This window comes from Heliconius melpomene, chromosome 1 (genome assembly GCF_056956725.1).
Source record: "Heliconius melpomene rosina isolate 202511_hmr_F chromosome 1, ASM5695672v1, whole genome shotgun sequence".
Taxonomy (NCBI): Eukaryota; Metazoa; Arthropoda; class Insecta; order Lepidoptera; family Nymphalidae; genus Heliconius; species Heliconius melpomene.
The window spans coordinates 16,820,850-16,845,302 of record NC_140389.1 but is presented as its reverse complement, the minus strand read 5'-3'; the positions used below and the strand labels follow the sequence as shown (position 1 = coordinate 16,845,302).

The following is a 24,453-nucleotide window of genomic DNA, read 5'->3' as shown; positions in this document are numbered from 1 at the left end:
CAGTGGACACCGCGCCGCGGGGCGCCGTGTAAATCATTATGATACAACAGCTTTAGATAACTCGCTGGATGCACTCTTAATCTTATTGTATTATTAATAAAAATATCACGTGGAACTAGCTTTATGTTTATATTTTTAGCTTCGTGCTCTATCCTGCATAAAGGAGGATAGGTAGAAAGAATGTAGTGTAAAGATACTCTATTCTCCACGCACTGCCTTCTGTTAGATCGTTTTCCTCATTATTCTATTATTAGAGTGTAATAAAATTTCTTGTTTAGTTAAAAAGGTAAGGCGTAGATCACTACCTATCAAGGTTCCGCCACTCAACGCTTTGTGCTTCTGCATACACTGACAATTGCGAGATATGTTAAGATAAATATAATATTAAGTAAGTAAGTACTAGAGGCCTTCTAGGAGACGGGACATATCCGTGTTCCTGCGTTGTGGATTCGATTCCCACTCGAGACACTGAACTATTTGATATTTCCTTTGCTTTGCTCTGGTAAAGAGGCAAAGCGCTACGTTCAGTTCCGCCATTATACGCAATTCCTCCAGAATTCGGCGAAAAGTGGGGAACAGAAGTGACTAAGTACTGTTCCCAGGTTCCTTTTGCTTACCGGTCCATTTGTAGTACGTGAAGCTAAAGCTGAAACAGTAAGTAGTTCACGCTTTAGCAGGGTAAACAGATGGAACTTACTGTCCAAGACATTAAACCTAATTTTTGACACCACATATAGCACGGAAAATAGGAAAAACTCAATGTTAAAACGCTTCGTTCCTCACGTCCTTATCAGGACAAGGAAATGAAATCAATCCATTACCCGTCTCGTTCATAATATTCTGTATTATCTACATAAAGGCGTATTTAAACTACTGACCATTTAATTGTAATCTGGAGTTTGTAGATTTAATCATCCAATTATCTTCGCGTGTCTGATTATATTTCTTTAGTGAATTTTCAAGTCATCTAAGGCATCATACATTCTTATATCATTACGTATATAGCTGGATAGGTAGAGGGAGCCTAGTGTTATGACACTCCGTTCATATTTAATTTTTGAAAGATTTAATGTTGAGAACATAACGCCGCGATCTGTGTTGTTACCAGTACCAGACAGAGATAATGAAGATTATCGCGACAAAAAAATGCTGAATCGGTATTTTTCCTGTTGAGGATGTAGGTATCTACAGCTCTAATTACCGGGACCCACTTAAATTTTACAGGACTTTTGGAAAAATATAAGTGATTGAAGACTGGTATTTAATATATATTAATATATACCTATGTGTTAATTATTTCGATGGTGTAATTTTTAATAATACTCTTGCCAAAATTCAAAACTATTGGACTTGTTTTTTCTTATCCACAACCACAAAATTTCACAAAAGACATATTTGTGTTTTTTAAACAAGTAAAATGTTAACTCGAAGGCCGCTGCGCCGCTATCACGTGAGATAAGTTGATTGATGAACATTCTACTTATCACAAATTGTAATTAATTTTCATTAAACTAAAGTATACTTTCTTTATAGTTTTATCTTTATTTCAAATATATTATATCTTTATTGCTTTCAATAATTCTGTATATTGCGTGTTAATATTACGAAGCTGTGGGTTCTATATTATTTAGCGTCACGCTGTGTCCCGCGCATAGCAGAATAGGCAGAGGGAACCCTACTGTTAAGAAACTCCGTTTCCCACTTTCCGCCGAACTTTTCGAGGCATTGTGTGTTGAATCGGAACTCAACGCCGGGCTTTGCGCCTCGACGGCCTCACATTATTATATCATGTAAATTCGCGAAAAGTACGATAAGTAGATAAAGTTCATCAGCATTGTTACCGAAAGTCAAATGTGAAGTACTGATAAAGATATTTTGAGAATAACATTGTTACTTTTATAATTGATAAGAAGTATTTTATATAATATCTAGATGTTTTGTTGTAGATACATTTTGAAGAGTTTCTTTTATTGTTACTAGCTTCACGTTTTTTCCCGTACAACAAGGAGGATGAGGGGACCTGAAATGTGTTAAGAAACACAGTTACTTACTTGTCAACCTAATTTTCTAAACTAAAACCTGTTGAAAGGCGGAATTAAACGTCGCGGTTTGTTTGCCCATATTGAACCAGTGAGAATCAAACCCAGTACATTTCTCAATTAATTTAAACAATTATAAATCGACCATCGCGTCGTGACGTGAGATAAGATAACATGTAAATAAACATACGTAACATTCTCTTAGTGTATATTTGCACTTATGTGACGTCCTACCGTAACCTGGGAAGTATTCGCCACTTATGTGTCGAGCGGCGGAACACAATACATATTTTTTTAAATTACATAATTTTTTTTTTCATTACCTAGTAAGAAGACAAAGCGCGGCGACAAGTTCCGCCACTGAACACGCAGTGTCTCGAATTTGATGGAAAGTGGAGAAAATAATATTATACTTGTATCACTTACGTAAAATATTTATTTTATATTTCTATACATTTTACAATAATATTTATAATACATTTCTTTAGTCTTAAAAATGTTGTCGTTAAAGGCGTTATACGTTACTTTAAAAACAGGAAAAAAATTGTTATTTTTTCATGTGATCTGATTATTTTATTAAGTTACATAAATTATAATAGTGTACATTTCATTTGGACTATTACTGTTACCCACATTGATATACAGTCATAATTGAACCCGGTTTCCATAGCAGAAAAAATGCTTAATGAAAAAAAAAAACTGTCAAAAAACAAGCTCTTGAAATAAAAGACAAAAAAAAATCTAATAATAATTATTCTAGAAATTTCCTTTTCACAGTACTATATTATTAGATACATTTTATTTGCGCTTTCAATATGTCAACTCTATATGTGGATGACTTTTTATCTAAAGCCAGTATCTTATCAATAAATAGTTATCAATTGTTGGATGTATGGATTGGATGTAGGTATTTGTACTTATTGGAATAATTTATTAACAATGTCTCCGTTATAAGACAATATAAAACAAATGTTTACTTTGTTTTACATTATATTAAAATACTTAAAATCATTATTTTGGATTCTTGTATTTTCATTAATGCCCCCAATGATAATTTTTCTTATAGTAAGTAGACACGTACACACAGTGATTACTGTCTTTTTTTCCTCTAGTTTCCCACTTTGCGCTGAATTCTCGAAGCATTGCGTGCTAAGTGCCGAAACTCGACTCGCTTTATGTCGTTATCAAAGCAAGGATAAAAAAATATATATATTTACAATCTTAAAAATAATTACTTTGTTACACATATGTTTACATTGTGTCAGTTTCATTACCATTCAATACAAGGTATACACTAACATACGAGGTGTGTTCAAAAAGTAAGGTGACTTTGTATTTTTAAGAAAAAATATTTATTTATTTATCAATATTTATGTTGTCCCCTTCAAAGTAATCCCCCTCAGATACAATACACTTATGCCAACGGTTTTTCCAATCGTCAAAGCACTTCTCATAAGCACTTTTCGGTATAGCCTTGAGCTCTTCCAGCGATGCAGTCTTTATCTCTTCAATCGTTGCAAATCTCCGTCCTTTCATAGGTCTCTTTAGTTTTGGGAACAAGAAAAAGTCACATGGGGCCAAATCCGGTGAATATGGTGGCTGAGGCATGATTGTGGTGTTGTTTTTGGCCAAAAAATCTCTCACCAGCAAAGATGAGTGAGCAGGGGCATTTCAGCAATTTCGGAACAAACTTCGCTGACACACGTCTCATGCCCAAAACGTTAGAAAAAATTTCATGGCACGAGCCAAGCGATATACCAACATCCTCAGCAACTTCTCTGATAGTGATTCGACGATTTTCCAGAACAATTTTCTTCACTGCTTGAACGTTTTCATCAGTTGTTGACGTGCTTGGGCGTCCAGAGCGAGGCTCGTCATTGGCATCTTCCCGGCCATCTTGGAAGAGTTTGTACCACTTGTAAACATTTTTTTTACTCAGAACAGTTTCACCGTATGCCACTGTCAATATTTTAAGTGTTTCGGAGCACTTTATTTTATTTTTTACACAAAATTTGATGCAAATCCTTTGATCCATATTTTTCGATAGCAAGAAATCGCCGAGCACGCAAAACACTTTACGCCTCTCCCAACCAAATAAAAAATGCTATACACTTGAAACTTGGTACAGATGTTCGGGAAGAGTGTACCAACATAACAAAATAAAAAAATCGATAATCGAAAGTACGTTGCCCGCCAAATTTGAAAAGTCACCTTACTTTTTGAACACACCTCGTATGTATGCATATTTAAAATATATTAATTTTCCCAAATTGACAAGACCAAGCCCGACAAGCTAATCTAAATCATCTTTGCCTTTTATCTGTCTTACAAAAATAAATAAAATAAAATACACACACACACACACACAGAAAACCAAATCATAAACGCTTATTATTTATATATCAAACATTACATATTTTTTTAACCCCCTGGCACAAACAGGGGTGTTGTAATTTTCACATGTATGTGCACCTATGTATCTAAACTTCTATAGCGTCGTAGCTCCTAAACGGATGTTTCAATATAAGAAAATATCTTCATTCATTTGAAGATCATCAGCTGAATGATGAAAGAATAAGGAACTTCTACCGGTCTGAGAGTCAGACATTTTATATTTTATTTATTTTTTTTTTGAGTTTTTTGTGTCGGGGTTTTTTAAATTTTGAATTTATAATAATTTTTTACATGTCTATCCTATAAATAGTATAGGATGACAGAATTGTATTCCATCATTAATCTGGTGGTGAGTGAAACCTAAATACATTGGAGATTTCGTTCTTATCATCCTTAAACGCTACAACCATGACGAGGCTGATGACCGCTCCTAGAAGAACACCAACAGCAAGCGCGAGGATCCTTTGGGCGAACGACCATTTTGAACATGCCCAGTACTGCTCGCGAATCACACTGGAAAAATAACATTTAATTATTATAGTTATTCTTTAATTAACTTAAATAAAATGTGAAAATGTCACGGTACAGAAACCACTAAAAAGTTAACAAACAATTATAGAAATGCTAATAACAGCTGAACATACGAGTATGTCACCTTTCAAACAAAACTAAATAAAAATCAGTTCAACTGTTTGGGAGGTAGGGTGCAACAGATAGACATACCTACACACGTACACTCACAAAAATAAATATCAAAAACGCAGTCTCATTAGGTAGATAATAAGAGATATATCTACGTCTTCCTGTTAGGACACGGTGCAGATGATACCTATTCCAACCCATTATTTTTTGACTGCTTAATATGCGGTCTTCAACAAAAATATAACTTAATAGTAAAATATATAATAATGTATTTTTTCAGCTTCACGCTGTATTTCGCATAAAGTAGTGTAAGCAGAAGGAACCTACGGTTAAGACACTCTGTTCTCTACTTTCCGCCGAATTCTGGAAACATTGCTTCAACACGCAGTGCCAGAATATGCACCATGTTTCGACACCAAAGCGTAGAAATGAAAATATCGTCATAATATGTCTTGATGAAAGTTTAATGCCTTTAATGAATAAGTACTATTAGCCATCGACAATTGCTTACAATGTAGATTACTTGTCAAAAGATAACATTCAATTAAATTGATAGTGCGGGATGACGTCATAAAATGATTATAAAACCCATTAAAAATATTTACAAAAAATATTAATATGCGATTGTGCATTATTTTAGTGAAACTATATCTTTTTTTTCATATCTCTTTTAATCTGCATTTTTAAATAGCTCGTGAAATTAACGTACAAATTGTAAAGACGTTATTAGAAAAAATAATAAAATGTAATAAAGTATGGCGCAGAAGCATACGCGCGTGACTCTAAATGCGACAGGTTGTGAGTTCGATTCCCACTCGAGGAGATGAAATATTTAATATTTTCATTACTTCGCTTTGGTGTCGAAGCAAATGATGCAATGCCCTTTGAAATCGGCGGAAAGTGGGCAACGGAGTGTCTTAACACTAGGTTCACAATGCTACGTGCGGGGCTGTATCCCACGTCAAGATAAAAAATGTGAGAAGTAAGACAAAATTAAAAAACTTTCTTGTTGTGCACAATGATATGTCAAGTGATTTTCTGCAATGAAATTGCTAAATTTTAGATAACTTATTTTACTTTGTAGCCGTCTGTCTGTTATAGATAACTATGATAAATTATAAAAATACTGTTTCATAAAACTCAAATTTACTAGTACTGAATACTGATGTGTGTAGGCAGAGAAAAGACACTTCCGTTTCTCACTTTCTTTCCTCCTCGGTTTATTATATCTAAGTGGGTGAAGATATGGCAATATAGTGACGCATCACTAGGTCTATAGCAGTAGTCACTGAGTCACATATGAGTGAGAGCCTGTCTCGATACTATCAAATTATCCTATTTATTGAATGTATTTTAATTTTATGTATGCCGAAAATAAAAGATTAGTCAGAGGAACCTGGGAACCTAGTGCTACGACACTCTATTCCCATTAAGACACTTCCGTTTCCCACTTCACAATTGTTATACAAAAACTAATTTTATATTACAATTGTGATGTCAATAAACGAAAAGAAATCACACCTCTTCCATAAAGAGTCAAACAAGTATTTTCTTATCTTTTTAGAACGCCTGCTGCCAGCTTGCAAAATATTTGTATAGGGATTATCATACTGGAAATACTTTATTGCGCTAACGTTACAAATAACAACAAAAGTATTGTTATAAGAACATTATAACATACAGAAATTATATTTATTTGCTTAAAACACAAAGAAAATTGTATTAGTTCTAACTGGTTTTACGGTTCCGCGTCCCAAAAACATACTCTAATAAACTTTTCATTGTAGTTAATTCCCCAAAATGAGTGCACACGCCCGTAACTTTAAGTTTTTCAACTTTTATAAGTACTTTTTTTTTAAATACTAAGGTCACAAAAAACATGACGACACTAGGAGAGTATGTAAGAAGTGGTTGATGACAGTGGACGAGGCGAAAGAGGTACCTATGTATACACCGTAGCGTCTGGCGCACCTTTCTCTCTGGTTACCCCGCTAGGGGAAGCTAAACAAATTACTCACGTCGTAGGTCTCTCGTACAGCCTATTCGCGTTCACATTGTCCACGCTACCCACATACGCGTTATTCACATACACAAAATCACTTTTCGTCGAATACTTTGCGCCTCTGCGGTCTTGGGGCACATTCTGAGGATGCTGTAAATGCGGTCCGTAACTATGTCTTCTGACATTCAGAACATCAACTTTGACATTTTGCAGGGTAGTTTCCGGCGCTTGTTTAGACATAATGCCCACCGCCACCGACGCCTCTCAGCGCGAAACTAAACTAAAGATATTGAAAATAGATAACAGTATCAAGTGATAAGGCATTGTTGGTTGACGCGATCTCGTGGCGGATCGATTGTTTCAACCTTTTATTAGAAAATTGTTTTATTATAGCACTACAGGTGTGCTATTTATTTTTATTTATTTTTTAGCAGGTTAAGCAGAAGGGTTTAATTTTTAGATGCTTCGTTTCCAACTTTTCCCTTTAGATCTTCGTTCCCAACTTTTGCCTTTTTAGTGGAAATCACGGCAAGCCGTACGGCTTAAAAAATCTTTGTTTATTTACCTTATCAATCGTAAAATAGTTTCATTCCTACGAAACGGTGCAATAATTGTATGACACATAAGACATTACTGATATGTTTTATATGAATACAATTAAGCCATATTTATAAATTCCCGCTATATTCCATATATAACAGGGTAGGCAGGGAACCTAGTGGACTACTGCAAAGTGTTCGAAACGTCGGGTTTCGAACACTTTGCAGTAGTCCGAAAAAAATGTATAAAACGAAATATGCGCGATTAAAGCAGTTAAATAGTTTTATTTTAAGCTTCGATATAAATTTAAAGAAAATCTGCTTCTAAATAAATAACCAAAGCCATTGCTTCTAAACCAATAACCAAGCTTCATATAATATAAACAATGTCCTGTTCCTAAAGTGGACAATGGGAAAAAGTCCAAAAGCGGCCGAGATGGCACCGTAGCTTCATTAATTTCTCCATACAAGGCCTCATCCATGCGTTGAAGGTTTCCACGTAAGAGCCATCTGGTTTTTTTGGTCCCAGTCTTATTAGTGGCCGATTATGGAGTTAGTCGTAATTAACGGGTTTATTAAAAGTGATGACTACTAACAGTTGTAAGTAATACATTTTTATATTATACTTACTAGCTTTTACTCGTGACTTCGCTGTCATGAAACTTGACTCATTCTAAGAACAGTCAATTTCCACTTTTCCACTTTTCACCGAGTTCTGGAGGCGTTGTGCGTTGAGTGGTGGAACTGAACGTCACGCTTGGCCTCGGTGCCAGAGCGAGAGAACGAAAAAAAAAATTTCATTTCCTCGAGTATAAATCGAAGCGAACCTACAATCTGTTGAGTTTAAAGTCACACGCTTGTACCGCTGCGCCACGATTGTCCTCATAAATAATATATCTAACTTGCACCTGTCTGTGACTTTGCCTACGTAGTCATACGGAGTTAACTATAAGTTGGATATGACACATGGACATTCTAAGTGCCTGAAGTGACTCTGACGGTAGATACAGGCAATCACATCGAGTTAGTAAAGTAATCTATATATATATAAAAGGACTTGTCCTCACTGTCTGAGGTAAGACGCACGCACAGCCGTAACTGCTGTGCGTAGGAACGTGAAATTTGAACAGATATTTACTTTCGTAATCTGGACATCCACTAAGAAGGGATTTTGAAAAATTTTGACCCCTGAAATAGGGGTTCAAAGTTTTTATGGAAAAAAAATTAAATCAGCACCGACTTTTATAAAATTTTAAAATTAGATTTTTAAAAGTATTTAATTGAACACGTGTTTCATCGTTTTCTAGAATTCTCCCCCTAAGGGTGCAAATAAGGGGTTGAAAGTTTGTATAAATTTTTTTTTAAATCGGCACCAATTTTTATAAAATTTGAAATTCAGACTCTTAAAAGTATTTAATTGAACATATGTCTCATGGTTTTCTAGAATTCTTCCCCTAAGGGTGCAAATAAGAGGTTGAAAGTTTTTATGGAAAAATCTTTAAAACGCCACCGATTATTATAAAATTTTTAATTTAGACTCTTAAAAATATTTAATCGAACATGTGTTTCATGGTTTTCTAAAATTCACCCCCTAAGGGTGCAAATAAGGGGTTGAAAGTTTGTATGGGAAAATCTTTAAATCGCCACCGATTTTTATAAAATTTGAAATTTAGACTCTTAAAAATATTTCATTGAACATAAGTTTCGTGGTTTATTAGAAGTCACCCCTAAGCAATAAGCAAGCGAAGCTGCGCGCGTCCGCTAGTGTTATATAACAATCAATGAACTATCTGTATCTAATCAGTAGTTTCCGAGTTAAGCACGTTCAACCAAACAAACTCGTCAGCTTTATAATATAAGTGTATATTTTTATTCTTTTCTTATGTAGACTTATCGCCATTATAGCAGTTTTGAGATGTGTTAGCGCGATGAAAATTCCACCAAAAGTATTTTTATGATATATGTACCTAAACTTTCTTTGATTGGCACTAGTGGTGTAATTAATATGTCACTAAATGTTGTAATCCAACCATTACAGATATGGAAGATATGTCAAGTTTAAAGTATGCCGAGTTCTCTCTTTAAGTGAGAGTGTTAAGATACTCCGTTCCTCAGTTTCTGCCCAACTTTGGCGAAGTTGCTTAGTGGCACAACTCAACGCGTTACGTCGCGTGTACAGTCGCATACTTGTGCCCCTGCGCTGCAATGGCCTCAAATTTAAATTTGTGAACTTAACATTCATAATTTTCATATGTAATTTAAATATGAATTTCCATTTTTCAGATTTTTCTTGTTTAATGCTTACTGGGGAGAACTTACAGTAGGCATAAATAAAGAAAAATCTGTAAAATGGAAAATTTCTGGATGACAAATGGAAATCCTTGCCAAATTTTATATTTGTAAGTCTACGGTAAATATCCCATAGGTTTTGATTACAAGGCGAAAAATAATAACAAACATAAGTTTGCGGACTTTTATGCACTCATTTTGTATGAAATGAACTACATGTTTAAGTTTGAAGAAGAAGCTTGACTTTTTTCTGTGTTTTAAGAAACAATAGAACTAGATATTAATTACAGCTTGATCCACTCGATTTCGAGATAAATGGTTTGACAGACGAACATACGGACAATAAAGTAAACCTAAAAGGGTTCCGTTTTTGCCTTTTGCGGTACGGAACCCTAAAAATAGATATTTAAATTTGACTTTTAGCTAGCAGCCAGCATAGCATATTCGTGCTAGCTTTACCCGAGTGTTCGTGTGAAATCAAAGCCTGCTCGCTAGCCTTAATTGGCTCGCGATCTGTATTCAGCGCGACCACTGCGACAATTTGATTGCCTCCTGTATCCATTATTTAAATTCCACAAAAGCCTGGATCTCAGGAACTCGACTATTATACCAACAACCAACTACCCTGTAATTTGTTTGCTACGGGAGATCGCTACGTTTATTTAAATTACTTACACAGACGGTGCATTAGAATACATAGCCGTCTCGTTAGGTCGAGACTTATTTGAAATGTCTTACAACAATAGTGAGTTTTCTTAGTGTTCATTTTTTGTTAGTTTTGCAAAATATATCTGCGAGTAATTAGAGGGAAACTTGTGATGGAAGTCACACCGTACCTCATTACCAGCACCATTTTAAAGACATTGCGCGTGGCGATTCTCATAAACTTATAAAAATAATTCGTTCCTCCAATCCCAATCAAACCCACAACCGTCACGTTTATAGTCAAATGCACTGCCACTGCACCATGAGGCCACGAATAAAAATCTTTACAGTTTTTCACAAGCCTGTATAATTGTATTAACTTGTACAACAAGGTTACAAGTTACAACTAGAAGGTCAGATGACTGTCGGTCGTTGGAAATACCCGCATATTGCCAATTAATCATACATTGTAAACTAATTTTACTCGATATAAAAGAAAAGTTGAAGAAAGGTTGAACGATAAAAATATTATCTAAATGTTTTGAATCATGAAAAAAACAATGAATTGTAAGTGATCGATGTCTGTATATTGAAGATATAGGAGAAAAATTATTGTTTGGGACATTTAACGATGGCTTTTTAATTTTTCGTCTGCTTCCTTACTACACGTACTCGTATATGCTAACTATTTAAACACAGTTTATACGATTGTGTTTTGAGAAACTTCCCTTAACATTTAGTTTCATTTTAATCATAAGTCATAAATAAAAAACTTATATCAATATGAAATATTTTGTTAAAAAAAACATAGTTTTCAATGTACGGATACATTCTTTAAAATGATAATGTTATTGGAACACGAAACTAATCCAGATAAATAATTGTGTAGTTTCAGTGGGCGGAGCAACGAGCATTTCGCTAGTTAGTATATCTACCATATAGAAAAAAATTAGGGAGGATACATACACACACACATAACAGTTCCAGTCGTGATTCGTTATCGGTACGACGGGGTACGAACCGTGACCACTACTATAGTGTGAATCCTCCTTTACTGTGCCTGACCTTCGAGAACACAGTATCGATGATACTGGAGGAAGGCCATATAACCAGCATGAGGTTGATGCTTAAACTATATTATCTTTTTTCTTTATTTGTTAATGATACTGACTATTTAAGATAACAAACACCAGCTGAAACATAAATGTAGCCCCACCCGAAGCATTAATTAACCATATTTGCTTTATCAATACCCACACTTCTGTTTGCCCGATGCTACCGGGTTCCCACAACGCCTGTCGCCGTGTTAATATAGAAGACACGACTTAAAATAATTGCTTGGGTGCAAACTATCGTCGTACTGTTTACTCTCTTAATGGCTGGTCCGTTGAACTACCGTATTTAGTTCTCCGTGAAATATTTTGAATAGCTAAGTGATTGATCGATGATTATTGTTGGAATAAGTCGAGAAGTGTGACTTTAACCAGGACGGGTTGTGTGGGTTCGATTCCCTTCCCTTCTAGAAGAATCGTTTCACATCTTACTGATGATAGTGTAATTATTATTAGCTAAAGTCCGGCCAAATGTGGCTCTAAATGAGCAATATGTGGACAACGTAGTAATCGAATATACCATGTTGGGTAGGGGTAACCGAGCGTTTAGCCACTCCGCTCCTTACCGCCTGGTTTTCGAGACTCATCTAAGTCTTCTTACCAGAAAGAAGAAATGAGAAAAAAATTATTACCTCTTTAAGGAAATTCTTTAAATTCTCACACACAAACATATACCGTTGTGTGCTAAACTAGCTATTATTCGGTAGTCGAGTATTGGCATATGTTAATAATATTACCCATTGTTTGGTGAATCTAATGGAGCCATTCAATTTACAAATTATCCTAACAATGTCGTATGTTCGGACTATTTTAAATTTTTATATTCTGTGAATAGACAAAGAGGCCAGTTGTGTGTTGTTGTAAGCGCAACGGGTTGTGGGTTCGATTCCCACTAGAGGAAGTTAAATATTTAATATTTTCATTTATTCGCTCTGGTCTCAAAATAAAGCGCGTGGTTGAGTCCCGCTACTCAGCAAGGAATGCCTCGACAATTTGCCGGACGCTAAGCTTTGCTGCTGTCACTCGTCTGTCACGTTTATTGAATTTTTATTTTTTCCAGAAAATGGAGTTGTTACACGTGATCATCAAATCCGGTCCCTCACCTCGTCCTCTGGCGTGGTCTCTAGAAGTGTCTCCTACCGACACTGGCGATGACTGGCGTATGGTTCGAGCATTCGGAGACCGCGATCATTGCCGCAAATTGTGGGATCTCCGACCGGAGAGACGGAGACGAAAAGCCAGAGGTGTCAAGAGAACCAGTAGGGCTGAAAAACTAACATGTTCCACACAATTCACAAGTCCGAAACCATTAGAAAATGGTGAGGTGGGTAATAATACGAGAAATTTCGCTTTTAATACTATTACGCTATAATCCGCATATAGCAGGGTAGGCAGAGGGAATAGTGTTAAGAAACTCCGCTTCCCCATTTCGACCATTCTAAGTAGCGGAATTCAAAGCCAGGTTTTGTTTTGTGGCCAGAGCAAGAAAATGAAGATAATTCATTCTCCTGAGTGGGAACCGAACCCACAACCGTCGGTCTTAATATTTTGTAAATTTTATATTTGTTTTTAATGACTAGTGATGTGATGCTATTTTTTTTGTATGAATCATTCCTTTCAAGTTATTGATGAGTTATCAACACTTGATTGAAGATAATATTGTGTAATGTGTTCAAAGTGCATATGTGTAACATTTATTATTGTGGAACTAGCGACCCGCTCGTGGCTTTGCCCGCTTCAACTATTTTAATTACTACTAATCTGCAATACCTACTTTCGTTGCTGTTTCATTTCATTTTCATTCATTTCCTTTTTGGTTCTATATTGAATGCCACCAATTGAGACATTGTCATTAACTGGCAATACTCAATGCCACACATCGTCTACGAAAGCGGCGAAATGGGATTTATTTTTTAAATGTAATAATTTCCTTTAGTGGAGATCGAACTCGCAACCGTTGCGTCATTTTGTCACATTCATCACTGCTCCACGATGGCGTCCACTACTCTATTCTCTCTCTCAGGTTCACGTCGGCATTGGTGAAGGGGTACCAGCGCGGCGGGTGCGCGTTTCCTTCAGAGCCGCACATTCGTCTGTAAGACACCGCTACTACACCGTCCGTGAGCTGACTCTGGCTGCGAGGTGCCTTTGCCATGGACACGCGAAACATTGTACTGTCGATCATAAAGTAAGTTTTATTTTTATTTTCCTTATGTCTTCACGCTCCCACATAGGTTCGCCACTTGTTTTAAAATTACTGAGACATTGCATTTTCAGTGGCGGAACTCAACGCTGTGCTTTGTCTTGTTACAGGAGCGGGGAAATGCATATAGTTCTATCCCCCTAGTGAAAATCGAATTCAAAACCGTTTCGTTTATAGTCACACGCTGCTGCACCACGCGACCTCTATTTTTAATTGAAATATGTCTTTAATTTAATTGAAATTAATTCCAGAGCGCAAAATGCGATTGTATCCACGGCACTTGCGGTGTCCACTGTCAACGGTGCTGTTCCGGCGGTCTGTGGCGCTCACATAAGCCTTGTTCAGAAGTAGAAGATAAAAGCGAGTGCTCGTGTGGAGACCGAGGAGCCTGTTCCTATGACGACACTGGTGCTATATTATGTGTTAATTGTACGGTAGGTATTTGTTAACATTCACGCGTATAATGCAAAAAGTTTAGTGAAGAAAAGCGTTACAAAACGTACCTATAGGGAAAATTTTACTAGCTGGTTTTATTAACAAAATTGACTGTTTTCGAAATATAAAGATAAAAAATAATATATATATATATTTTTTTTTTTTCAGGAGAACCGCGCCGGTCCTCTTTGTGATAGATGTCTTATTGGCTTCTACAATGTACTGCCCGACGATCCGTGCCTGCCTTGTGACTGCGATCCAGAAGGCTCTGAAGGTATAAAATATCTAAGGTATAAAATCTTAAGGTGAATTCAATGATTGTAGGTTCTATTCCCACTTGGGGAAAGAATTATTTTCATTTCGTCAATCTGGCAACAAGACAGAGTACGGTGTTGAGACAGAGTACAGACAGAGACAGAGACAGAGTATCCTCGTCTCAAATTCTAATTGGTAATATAATGATGGACATTATACATTATCATATAACAAGAAACCGTACAAAACCTGTACCTAGTTACCTTAACCTTGTGTGTTTACAACATTTGCATGTAATACTGTTAGAACGTACAGTTCTATAGAAAACAAATATACCTAAAAATCATAATTAAAATAAAGACAATTACTATGAACTTATCAACGGACTGATCTGAGGAATAAATTTATACTTAATATCTATTCGGTAAAAGTCTTCTATGTAGTGCAACTTAGTATTTTTTTTAGCTTCGCGCTGTAGCCCCCAAATTTCCGTTCCCTAAACATCGCCCAATTTTCGGGACTTTGTCTAGGTACTACAATGAAGAGTTTAATAGTTTAACGAAGAATAATTCAATGTCTTGAAAGAGAATCGAACCCACTACCGTCGTGTTTACAGTCAGACAGTACTTCCGCTGCACCACTACGGTGACTGCTTTCTATAAAGAGTGAACACATTTATAACATGTATATTATTTATAACAAGTACATTTTATGAAATGTATTGATAGATAGCAACAATAAGAAATTTTTGTATTAGTGATAAATTATATTCTTTATACACGGCTATGAAGCTAAAAAGAAGTTAATATTATAAACAGAAGGACAGACAATTGTTAATTCGAGATTGGATGATTTTAACTTTAAGGCCAAAAGATACTAATAAAGATTATGCATTAAAAAGTAATATATTTTACTAGAAAATGCCTACATACAAAGCCTTTAGCAAAGCGCCTGATGTGAGAATATTGGCAATAACGCTTTTAAGGACTAAACACGTGCAGAGCTTTTAATTTTAAACCAACTTTATACTTTTTCCCGTTTTTAAATTTTTACAATTTAGGGTTCCGTACTTTAAAACATAAATGCGGAACCCTTATAGGATCACTTTCTTGTCCATATGTGAAGACCATTTATCTCGAGATCGCGTGTAGGTATAAAGCTGAAATTAATATCAAACATTCGGATCTATAGTCCCTTTAAGCACAGAAAAGGTAATTCAATCTAGTATTTAGATTCTCCGCCCCACCACTTAATGTACAATTTCAAAGATATAATTTCCTATTACAAATACTCTAGCCTAGAACTCTAAAATTTTCAGGATCATGCAAATGGGATAGAAAGCAACACCAAGTAAAATGTATTTGTCAAGAAGGATTCACGGGACACAAGTGTGACGTTTGTGAGAACCAGAACGCGATGTTCCCGAACTGCCTCGTCGAACTGACCACACCTGGCTGCAAGTGCGACCCTTGGGGCATTGTAGATCCAAGTCGAATGTGTGGTGATGTTTGTGAGTGTAAGGTAATGATGAATTAAGTAATAAAGAACTATTTATAGTAGAGAACTATAAGTATTTATAGTAGAGATATAATTAGGTAGGTATTCAAGCAAGCACGCAAGCCTATTCTATATAAAAAAAAAAATCTCGCGCTTAGCCTCAATATCATCATTAGCCTCTGAAAATGAAAATTTTAAATATTTCATTTCGTAGAGTGGGAGTCGAACCCACACCCTATCGCGATCATAGTCACACTCTTGTGTCCTTGGTGCACGACTAGCCTCTATAATTTTTATATTTAATTAGTTAAATGAACTTATCAAGGAAATTAAATAAGGAAAGCTCAAATTCGTACCCTAAGTAAGCCAGCCAACTAAAGAGACTCTCTTCTAGAAGATATCGATATCATCAAGATAAATAATGATTTAAAAAATAAAACTGAGGCTCTCGTGGCGCAATGACACAGCATCTGACTTTAAACGACACGAATGTGATTGGAATACTTACAATTTTTCTCCCTGGTAAGGAGACAAAACGCGGTCCTTTCCACCACTCAACACATGATGTGTCGGACATTGGACGCTGCTTGGTGATCGTAGTGGCTTAGCACTAGTTTCCCTCTGCCAACCTTGATATGTGGAGCTAAACATAATAAGAAAGAAAAGTTATGTGTGTGTCTTGTTGTAGCCCAACGTTATTGGTGAGCGTTGTGACGCGTGCGCTCCGGGACACTTCGGGGAGCGCTGCCTGCCCTGCTACTGCTCGCACGTCGCCACGCACTGTGTACCTGATGACAGCGTTACGAGTGACGTAAGATTACAAGAACTTTCAACTTTACTCAAGCTTGCTACTAATACTTGCTACTATACTTGATACTAGATTATTTGAATTTGATTATTCGTTGAATTACGCCATTTAGGCGGAAACTGCGGGTGTTTTAACACGAGATTATCTCTGCCTACCCTAAAGCTAATAAAATTCACAATTACAGGTGTCACTGCCGCTGGGTGACGCGTGGAGTATCAGCGATGCAGCGACTGAGGAAAGCGCACCACTCACTGTTGATGAAGAAGGGAAACCATTTCTTATCAGTTATGAAGTAAGTATTATTTCTTTTCTGATTTCAATTCCTGGGAAACATAAAATGTTAAAGGTGAATCAACAACCAAAAAAATCTTTAATCTCTTAGAATCCAATATGTAAAGAACTGAACTATTTATGAGAAAATTATAAAATGTGCGAAATTAATACTAATTCAATTTTATTCCGGTTACTGAGTAGCTACCAGACCTATATATCATAATAAAATTGAAACTTAAATTTTAAAGAGCAACTGTTAAGTTTTGCGCCGGCTCTTCTGAGCAGAACTGCTTACCGAGCCTATAGCTAACGTGTTCATGAAACGGCTCATATGTATGCAATCGTCTATTTTAATTATTTATTAATATTGGGAATTTATAAAATAAAGATTCTATGGATAACTTCGTTAAATTATTTACATTGACAGGTGGAAGGCTGGGAGTCGTACTATTTCGTAAGCACTGCATTTAGCGGCGCACGCGCAGAGATATATGGCGGAGAGTTAGTGGCGCGCGTGGCTTGGGCGGTTGCTCGCGGTGACTCTGGCGGCAGTGCTACTAGGGGGCCTGACTTCGTACTAGTAGCAAAAGGTATTTATACACTACGGTAGGCGAGTTGTAGCAGGCCTGATGTTAGCTGGAGATGGTTGCGCAGTTTTCATGTTTTATTCTTGAGTGAATAATATGCAAAAGTTCGGAAAGCCTTTAACTATTTCATAATCATAAAATAACATTTATAAAAGAAGATAATTCATAATGAATAAACAAAATATAAAACTATTTTTTCTTAGTAAAGCTTATTTAATTTATTTACCTTCCTTTACTTTTTAGACGGGACAAGACTAACATATGGCAACACAAGCTATGAAACTCCAGGGCTGACTGAGCTCAAAGCTGTTTTAATGGAAGACGCTTGGTATCAGGGTTCAGATCCAATCAGTCGTTCTCAACTCCTTGACGTGTTGAACGATCTTAAAGCTATTATGATAAGAGCTCATTTTCATTTTGATCAAGATGAGGTGAGGATATTTTTTTTTTATATTGTTATATATAAGGTATAATTAGGGTATTGTTATATATAAGGTATAACTATAGGTATAACCTTGGCGCAGCGACACAGCATCTGGTTGTAAATGGATATCTCCATTCTTATCGGAGGAATACATTTATTTTCATTTCTTCGTTTTGGTATCAAAACAAAGAGCTCTGCCACTCAAAACGCGATGTCTCAAAAATTGTCCTAACATTAGGTTCCCTTCACTTATCCTATGCATGACAATGGGTAATTCTGCTTTTTTTATTTAACAATTTATTATTTTTCCTATGATACCAGGTCCGACTTGAGACAGCAGACATCAGAGCAGGGCCTCCAGGACTACGCGAGATATGCACATGCCCTCTAGGATACGGCGGCGCGCAGTGCGACACGTGCGCGTGGACGCACGTGCGAGTACAGCACGCGCACGGCGCCGGCCCGCCCGCCTTCGAGTGCGTGCCTTGCGCTTGCAACGGACACGCTGGATGTGATGCTGGTGAGATGACCATTAACTATAATAAAATACTAACATTTATTTATTTTTTGGCTTGTCTCTATCTTCCGTATACAGAAGGAGAGGATTAAGAAACTACGTTACCTTCCACGCACTGCCCGAATATCGAAACACTGTGTGTTGAGTGGTAGATCACATTAATACAAGTTGCTGAAACTTTAATTAATTGATTGAGGCCATCGTATAGAACGGAATGTGTCTTATTATAAATGTAGTAATGGTGAATTCCCCACTCGACATCTAATATATAAAATTGTCATTGTATAATAATTAATTTATACAAAACATTTGATCACAGTGGAAGGTCCGTGTGGTCCCTGCAAGCACAATACAACAGGGCCGCACTGCGAGCGATGTCTCCCGGGACACTATGGCAACCCTGTACAAGTAAGATTTTATTATTTACTAATGTACGTCTGGCATTTTATATGCCAATAAAATACAATAATGAGTTAACAATTATTTATGTTTTTTAAAAATAAATTACCTTATTTTTTTTTATTTCTGCAAATATAGATATTTGCGTCATCATCATTTTTTGACGTCCCATTTTTAAAAACTTTATATTATTATTAAATAGTATTTTTATTGTCTCAGGGAGCATGCAAACCATGTGCCTGTCCACTATACGAGGCGTCAAACAACTTTAGTCCAAACTGCGCGTTGGCTTCAGCTGAAGGAGATGAATTTGTATGTACGCAATGTCCTGACGGCTATACTGGAGATCATTGCGAGCTGTAAGTAGCTTTATAGTACGGTCGATGAGTTGTGGCCTCCCTGAACTTTTGTGCATTCTTCTTCTCGAAAAAAATTGTATACAGTAAGAAAAAATCTTTAAATCAAATCTGCACAGCTATCTTACCAGGTCATGCCATCTTACTATTTGTATACCGTACTGTATTTATTTTTTGTTAAACTTTTTTTTCAGTTTTGACTAGGCAGCCTTTCCAATTGTTTAGCTTTTTTATTTTCTATTGAAAAAGGCATTTTAATCCTAGAAATACACTTTTGCTTGAGTTGAAAACTAAAAAGAAGTGCCCAGCGCCTGACTGTAAATGTGACGATTGTGGATTAGATACTCGATTAGAATGATTTTGATTTACTGGCTTTGATAACAAGGCAAAGCTCAGCACTGAATATCATTAATTAACACACAACGTTTTGAAAATTGGGCGTTGCGTGGAGAACGGAGTGTCGTACGATTAGGTTCCCTCTGTCTACCATACTTTTTGTGGGATACAGCGTGAAGCTAAAAATAATATATCCTTGGAGTTTTACGAATATATTGTAATCTACAACAGCTGCGACTCGGGCTACTGGGGCTCGCCCACTACGCTGGGCGGCGCGTGCCGGCGCTGCGCGTGCGGCGGCGGGCCGTGCCACGCGCGCGCCGGCCACTGCCTCGTGTGCCCGCCGCACGCCGAGGGGGAGCGCTGCGATCAGTGCCAAGTGTGTATATTTTACTGTTTTTGTATTTGATTAGTTTTTTATGAGTTTTTAATTTAATACTGTTTTTTTATTTATTTTTAACATAGATGTAATGAAAAGACCTTACCAGGCATTGATTTTCTTTCTTTCCCTTTTTTAGTAAAAAATCTTTTTTATATTTAAATTGTAATGTAAAATTATATCACATATGAAAAAATCATATCTGTATATTAAGCTGTCGTCGTGATGCAACAGTCTAATCTTTGTTCCAGTAATAAAATTAAGTACAGTGTTATATTCAACTACTCAATTGGCTAATTACAGCTTGGAAACTACTACTACTAGCCCAACTGTATCTCACATGAGCAAAGTATATGTACCTTTCCCATGTGAGATATAGTGTAAAACTAATTTCTTTTTCATATCAACATAATATTTTTTTTCATAACAACATATATATTTAAATTATTACTTTTATCATTTGTTATATTTTAAAGTTTTTTTTTTGTAATTGAACTCATTTTGATGATACTAATTTATGAATGGATGCTTGTGAGGCGGACGTTAATAACTGCCACACAGTTTGTAACTAATGCGGTTATTATCGTTATAAATAGTTTTTTTGTAATTTTGTTTATGAATAAATTATATTATATTTATATTATATTTTGGATGCCTTTTACTAACACCAGGAAGGCTACTGGTGGAATAACGGTACGTGCGAGGAGTGCGCGTGCGGCGCCGGCGCGCTGTCGGGTGCGTGCGACGCGCGCGGGCGGTGCGCGTGCGCGGCGGGCTGGGCTGGCCGGGACTGCGGTACTTGCGCGCCGGGGCATGGGGGTGAGATGGAATTTTATAAGATAATATTTATTAATAGAAGCTTGCTGGATTATGGATTCGATAACCAAGAGAGGAAATATGGTTTCTATTTTAGCAGCACAAAGAGTTAGACAAGAGTGACATTAAGCTTTGCCACTTATCGTGAAATAAAAGTGAAGAATGGAGTGCCGGAATGCCTTTGCCTTAAGTCAATGAGTGATTGTATATGGGTCATAATCAGAAAAAGTGCACATTTTGTGTCTTTTCTTGTCCCGCTACTTTGAATGCGTTTTAAAAATACAATTTTAAAGATAATTTAAATATTTTGCCATTTAAGATAAATTTACTTATTAACTTAAAGATTTTTGTAATATTTTAAATGTATTAAGGCTTTTAATAGTATTTTTTGTTAGTTGCAAAAAACTTTTCAAAATGCTTCCATACAATTTTTCGTGTCCCATTCACCACTTTACTTTTTAAAAATTGATTTGTTACGAATATTTATGGTTTTATTTGATTTCAGATATGTTTATATTACTTTACTTTATACATAATATTAAATAGAACTACTTTTATTGATACATTATTTAATAAATAATATATATTAATTAACTAAATTTGTCCCAAAATATTGTCTTTTTGTTACTCAGGGCTAGTAACGTACAATTAAAATATGAACGCAATTATTTTGGATGGTGTTTAATATTGTTTTTTGTTGTGGCACCATAATTCTAAAAGTCAATGCTGTCGTAGCTACAACCAGTAGTGTTCTCGCTGCAGTTGAGGGGTTCAAATGTTTTAAAGGGAATGCGTAAAATTACATCTCAGGGTTATAAACGGCTTTTATTTTGGTAAGTATTCTATAATTTCGTTTTCTTGTTTATGTTATTTGCTTCTTTTTACAAAATCTCAAAAAAGAACGTCAGTGCTTGCACATCCAAAACGTGGCTTATGAGCAAATATTTAAAAAGGTTAGAATTTCTCAGACTTCATTCTCAATTTCGTTATATTTCGTTACGTAACGAAACTGAGAAAATATGAAGCCTAGTTCACAATTACGGTACCAATGTTTTCTTATATATGTTTATAATAAAATTTTATCGAACCGGTGCTTGTATATGGAAGATATGTATATAAGAAAAAAAAATTGCTGGCATATGAAAAAAACTATTAGTGACTTTTCATAACGTAAAGTAACCAAAAATAATGATTTTTAAGTTTTTTTGCTTGTTTGACAAACAAGCAGTTTGTCTATGTGTTTGTGCACGCTAATCTCAGAAACAGCTGAACCAATTTAGTTAAAATTTATTTTTATTCTTTCTGAAATTAGTTGTGATTTTGTGATTATTATTTTTTGATATATATTTTTGTATTTTCAGTAAGCGTAAGCTCCTATGTCAAATGCTGAAACAAATGCTTTTTTTTTTAGATATAGAGAACGTCTTAAAAGGACCAATCCTATTAAATATGAAGATATGCGGAATAAACACTTACAAAGAATTAAACTTAATTCCAATGATAACGACTCAAATTTTGATATATTTTAAAGTGAATTTAATTTTATCATTAACTTTGTGATCTCTAACTAGAAATATAAGTTTATTACGTTACGAACTAGCATTATTATATTGTTAATATTCTCACTTTGTTATGTTTTCTTCTTACATTTATAATCTGTTAATTCAACGATTGAACTTTTAAAATTTTGATCTGTGTCTCATGAAATAAAAAAAAACAATAGTTTTATTCATATAATATCGTTATTTTGTTGTGTATAATGCCTTATGTCATCAGTTTCGTAACAAACTTTATCAGTGTTGTTACTTATCAGTTACGTTACGAATTCGAAAATGTCCACTTTTCTGATTATGACCCATATACAAATTATTAAATGTAATTCTAAGTTTTAATATTCAAAATATAATTATTATTAGTAATTCATTAAAATAATTTTATTGCATTGATTACTAACAAAACATAACCCACCAGGTATAGACGAAGGCTGTCCCCCCTGCGCATGCGGTATAGCATCACTCAACGCGCTATGTGAACCTGCGACCGGCGCGTGCGCGTGCGCAGCCGGCGCTGCGCCGCCGCGCTGTATGGACTGCTTGTCGGGACACTATGATGTTACTGCTAGTGGCTGTTCGGGTAAGTACCGCATTTAGTATTCTAATGTATAGTCCGACAAAACTTTATTAATTTCCGGACACCTGCGCAGTCTTAAAGACACCATCATAAGTACGCGACACCGCACCGTGCTAGACCACAAATACTCAAATACAGTTGAGATTGTGAGTGTCAGACTATAGTATATATCTCAGCAACTACATGGCTTAGTCGTCTACTCCTTACACTATGAACACTACTTCTCCTCTGACGTTGGGACTAGTCACATTGCTAGTAGGTACTGTATTATTATACCCGTGACAAAAACGCTAAAAGGTGGTGGTCACTATAACACTGCCATTAGACCACGTGGAGTGATACTGCATGGAAAATCAGACTATCCAACATGAAAAAGATTTTGCAATTCGATTTAATAGTTCCTGAGCTTATAGACTGAGATCCGGCCGTTGAATCCTGCATATACGAGTTTTCTTAATTAAACCTATATTAATGAATAATACATGATTAGTAGAACAGATTACACCTGGGTTGCCTGGAAGAATCCTGCCGCAATCACCTTTAATTACATTTTTTCGTAACTCGTTTTTGGAGAAAATTGCACCCATACGTTTTTTATATGAATCGCATATCATTTGAAAGATAATCGCATAAGGAATTGGAAAATTAAGGGTTGCCAGCTCTCAGTCTGCCGCAAGTCTAGGGATGCCTGGTTTAAACATGTCACTAAATGTTAATAATTTGCACTCATGTGTTTTTTTAATGAATTGTATATCAAATTAAAGCTTATTTTTTTCTGAACACTATAAAACAGGGTTGCCTGGAAAATTCCTGCCGCAAACAGGGGTTGCCAGCGTTTGAAATTTTTTTTGCCGGTTCCGTTTGACTATGAGAATAGACGATGAAATGCGCGGTCTGCCTTATGTTTTAAAGTAAAATATTATATAACAGAAGGTCAATCTTAAAATCAATGTTTATTCTAATTGTTCACCTGTTAAATGATGATTTTAATGATATTAAGTACACGCAGAAAACTATTTAAAGATCATAGGGCAGAAGTAATCATGCTTATTTTTGAAGTAAAATAATGAATCTATAATATTGAGTCTTTGCAAAATCTATTTTCTAAATACGAATATTTATTTATTAATTTTAGTAACCCTTTTAAAACAACTAAATTATCTAATTAAATAAATGTTTACAAATATCGATCTACTATAAGGTATTAATTACAACATGTTTCCTTAATATAATGAGAGGTGACAATTATTGCGGATATTTTTTTATTAATTAAGAAAATATGGAAAATTACATTTCAATAAACAATCTCTCTCTCTCTTCGCCCTCTGCTTGTTTGATTTGACAACGCCGTCCGTATCCGTAGAAAGAACTATGGC

General features: G+C 35.7%; 2 protein-coding genes across 2 annotated transcripts in view; one reads left to right on the top strand and one right to left on the bottom strand.

The window, feature by feature from the left end:
• The window catches only part of wb (wing blister), a 136,911-nt gene that overhangs the window by 35,065 nt on the left and 77,393 nt on the right, over positions 1 to 24,453 (top strand). Inside the window, exons 4-18 of the mRNA XM_085192866.1 lie at positions 12,723 to 12,986; positions 13,686 to 13,850; positions 14,117 to 14,299; positions 14,469 to 14,574; positions 15,874 to 16,076; positions 16,741 to 16,863; positions 17,045 to 17,152; positions 17,561 to 17,723; positions 17,964 to 18,151; positions 18,466 to 18,664; positions 18,981 to 19,069; positions 19,280 to 19,419; positions 19,984 to 20,131; positions 20,803 to 20,950; positions 22,919 to 23,080. Coding sequence (XP_085048992.1) covers positions 12,723 to 12,986; positions 13,686 to 13,850; positions 14,117 to 14,299; positions 14,469 to 14,574; positions 15,874 to 16,076; positions 16,741 to 16,863; positions 17,045 to 17,152; positions 17,561 to 17,723; positions 17,964 to 18,151; positions 18,466 to 18,664; positions 18,981 to 19,069; positions 19,280 to 19,419; positions 19,984 to 20,131; positions 20,803 to 20,950; positions 22,919 to 23,080 — 2,389 coding nt within the window. The remainder of the gene's footprint in view (positions 1 to 12,722; positions 12,987 to 13,685; positions 13,851 to 14,116; positions 14,300 to 14,468; positions 14,575 to 15,873; positions 16,077 to 16,740; positions 16,864 to 17,044; positions 17,153 to 17,560; positions 17,724 to 17,963; positions 18,152 to 18,465; positions 18,665 to 18,980; positions 19,070 to 19,279; positions 19,420 to 19,983; positions 20,132 to 20,802; positions 20,951 to 22,918; positions 23,081 to 24,453) is intronic.
• Positions 2,453 to 7,362, bottom strand: LOC146541804 (uncharacterized). Its single transcript, XM_085192494.1, has 2 exons — positions 7,094 to 7,362; positions 2,453 to 4,946 (listed from the first exon to the last, which is right to left on the bottom strand). The coding sequence occupies exons 1-2, from the start codon at positions 7,315 to 7,317 to the stop codon at positions 4,772 to 4,774; spliced, it is 399 nt and encodes a 132-aa protein (XP_085048620.1). The 5' UTR covers positions 7,318 to 7,362; the 3' UTR covers positions 2,453 to 4,771.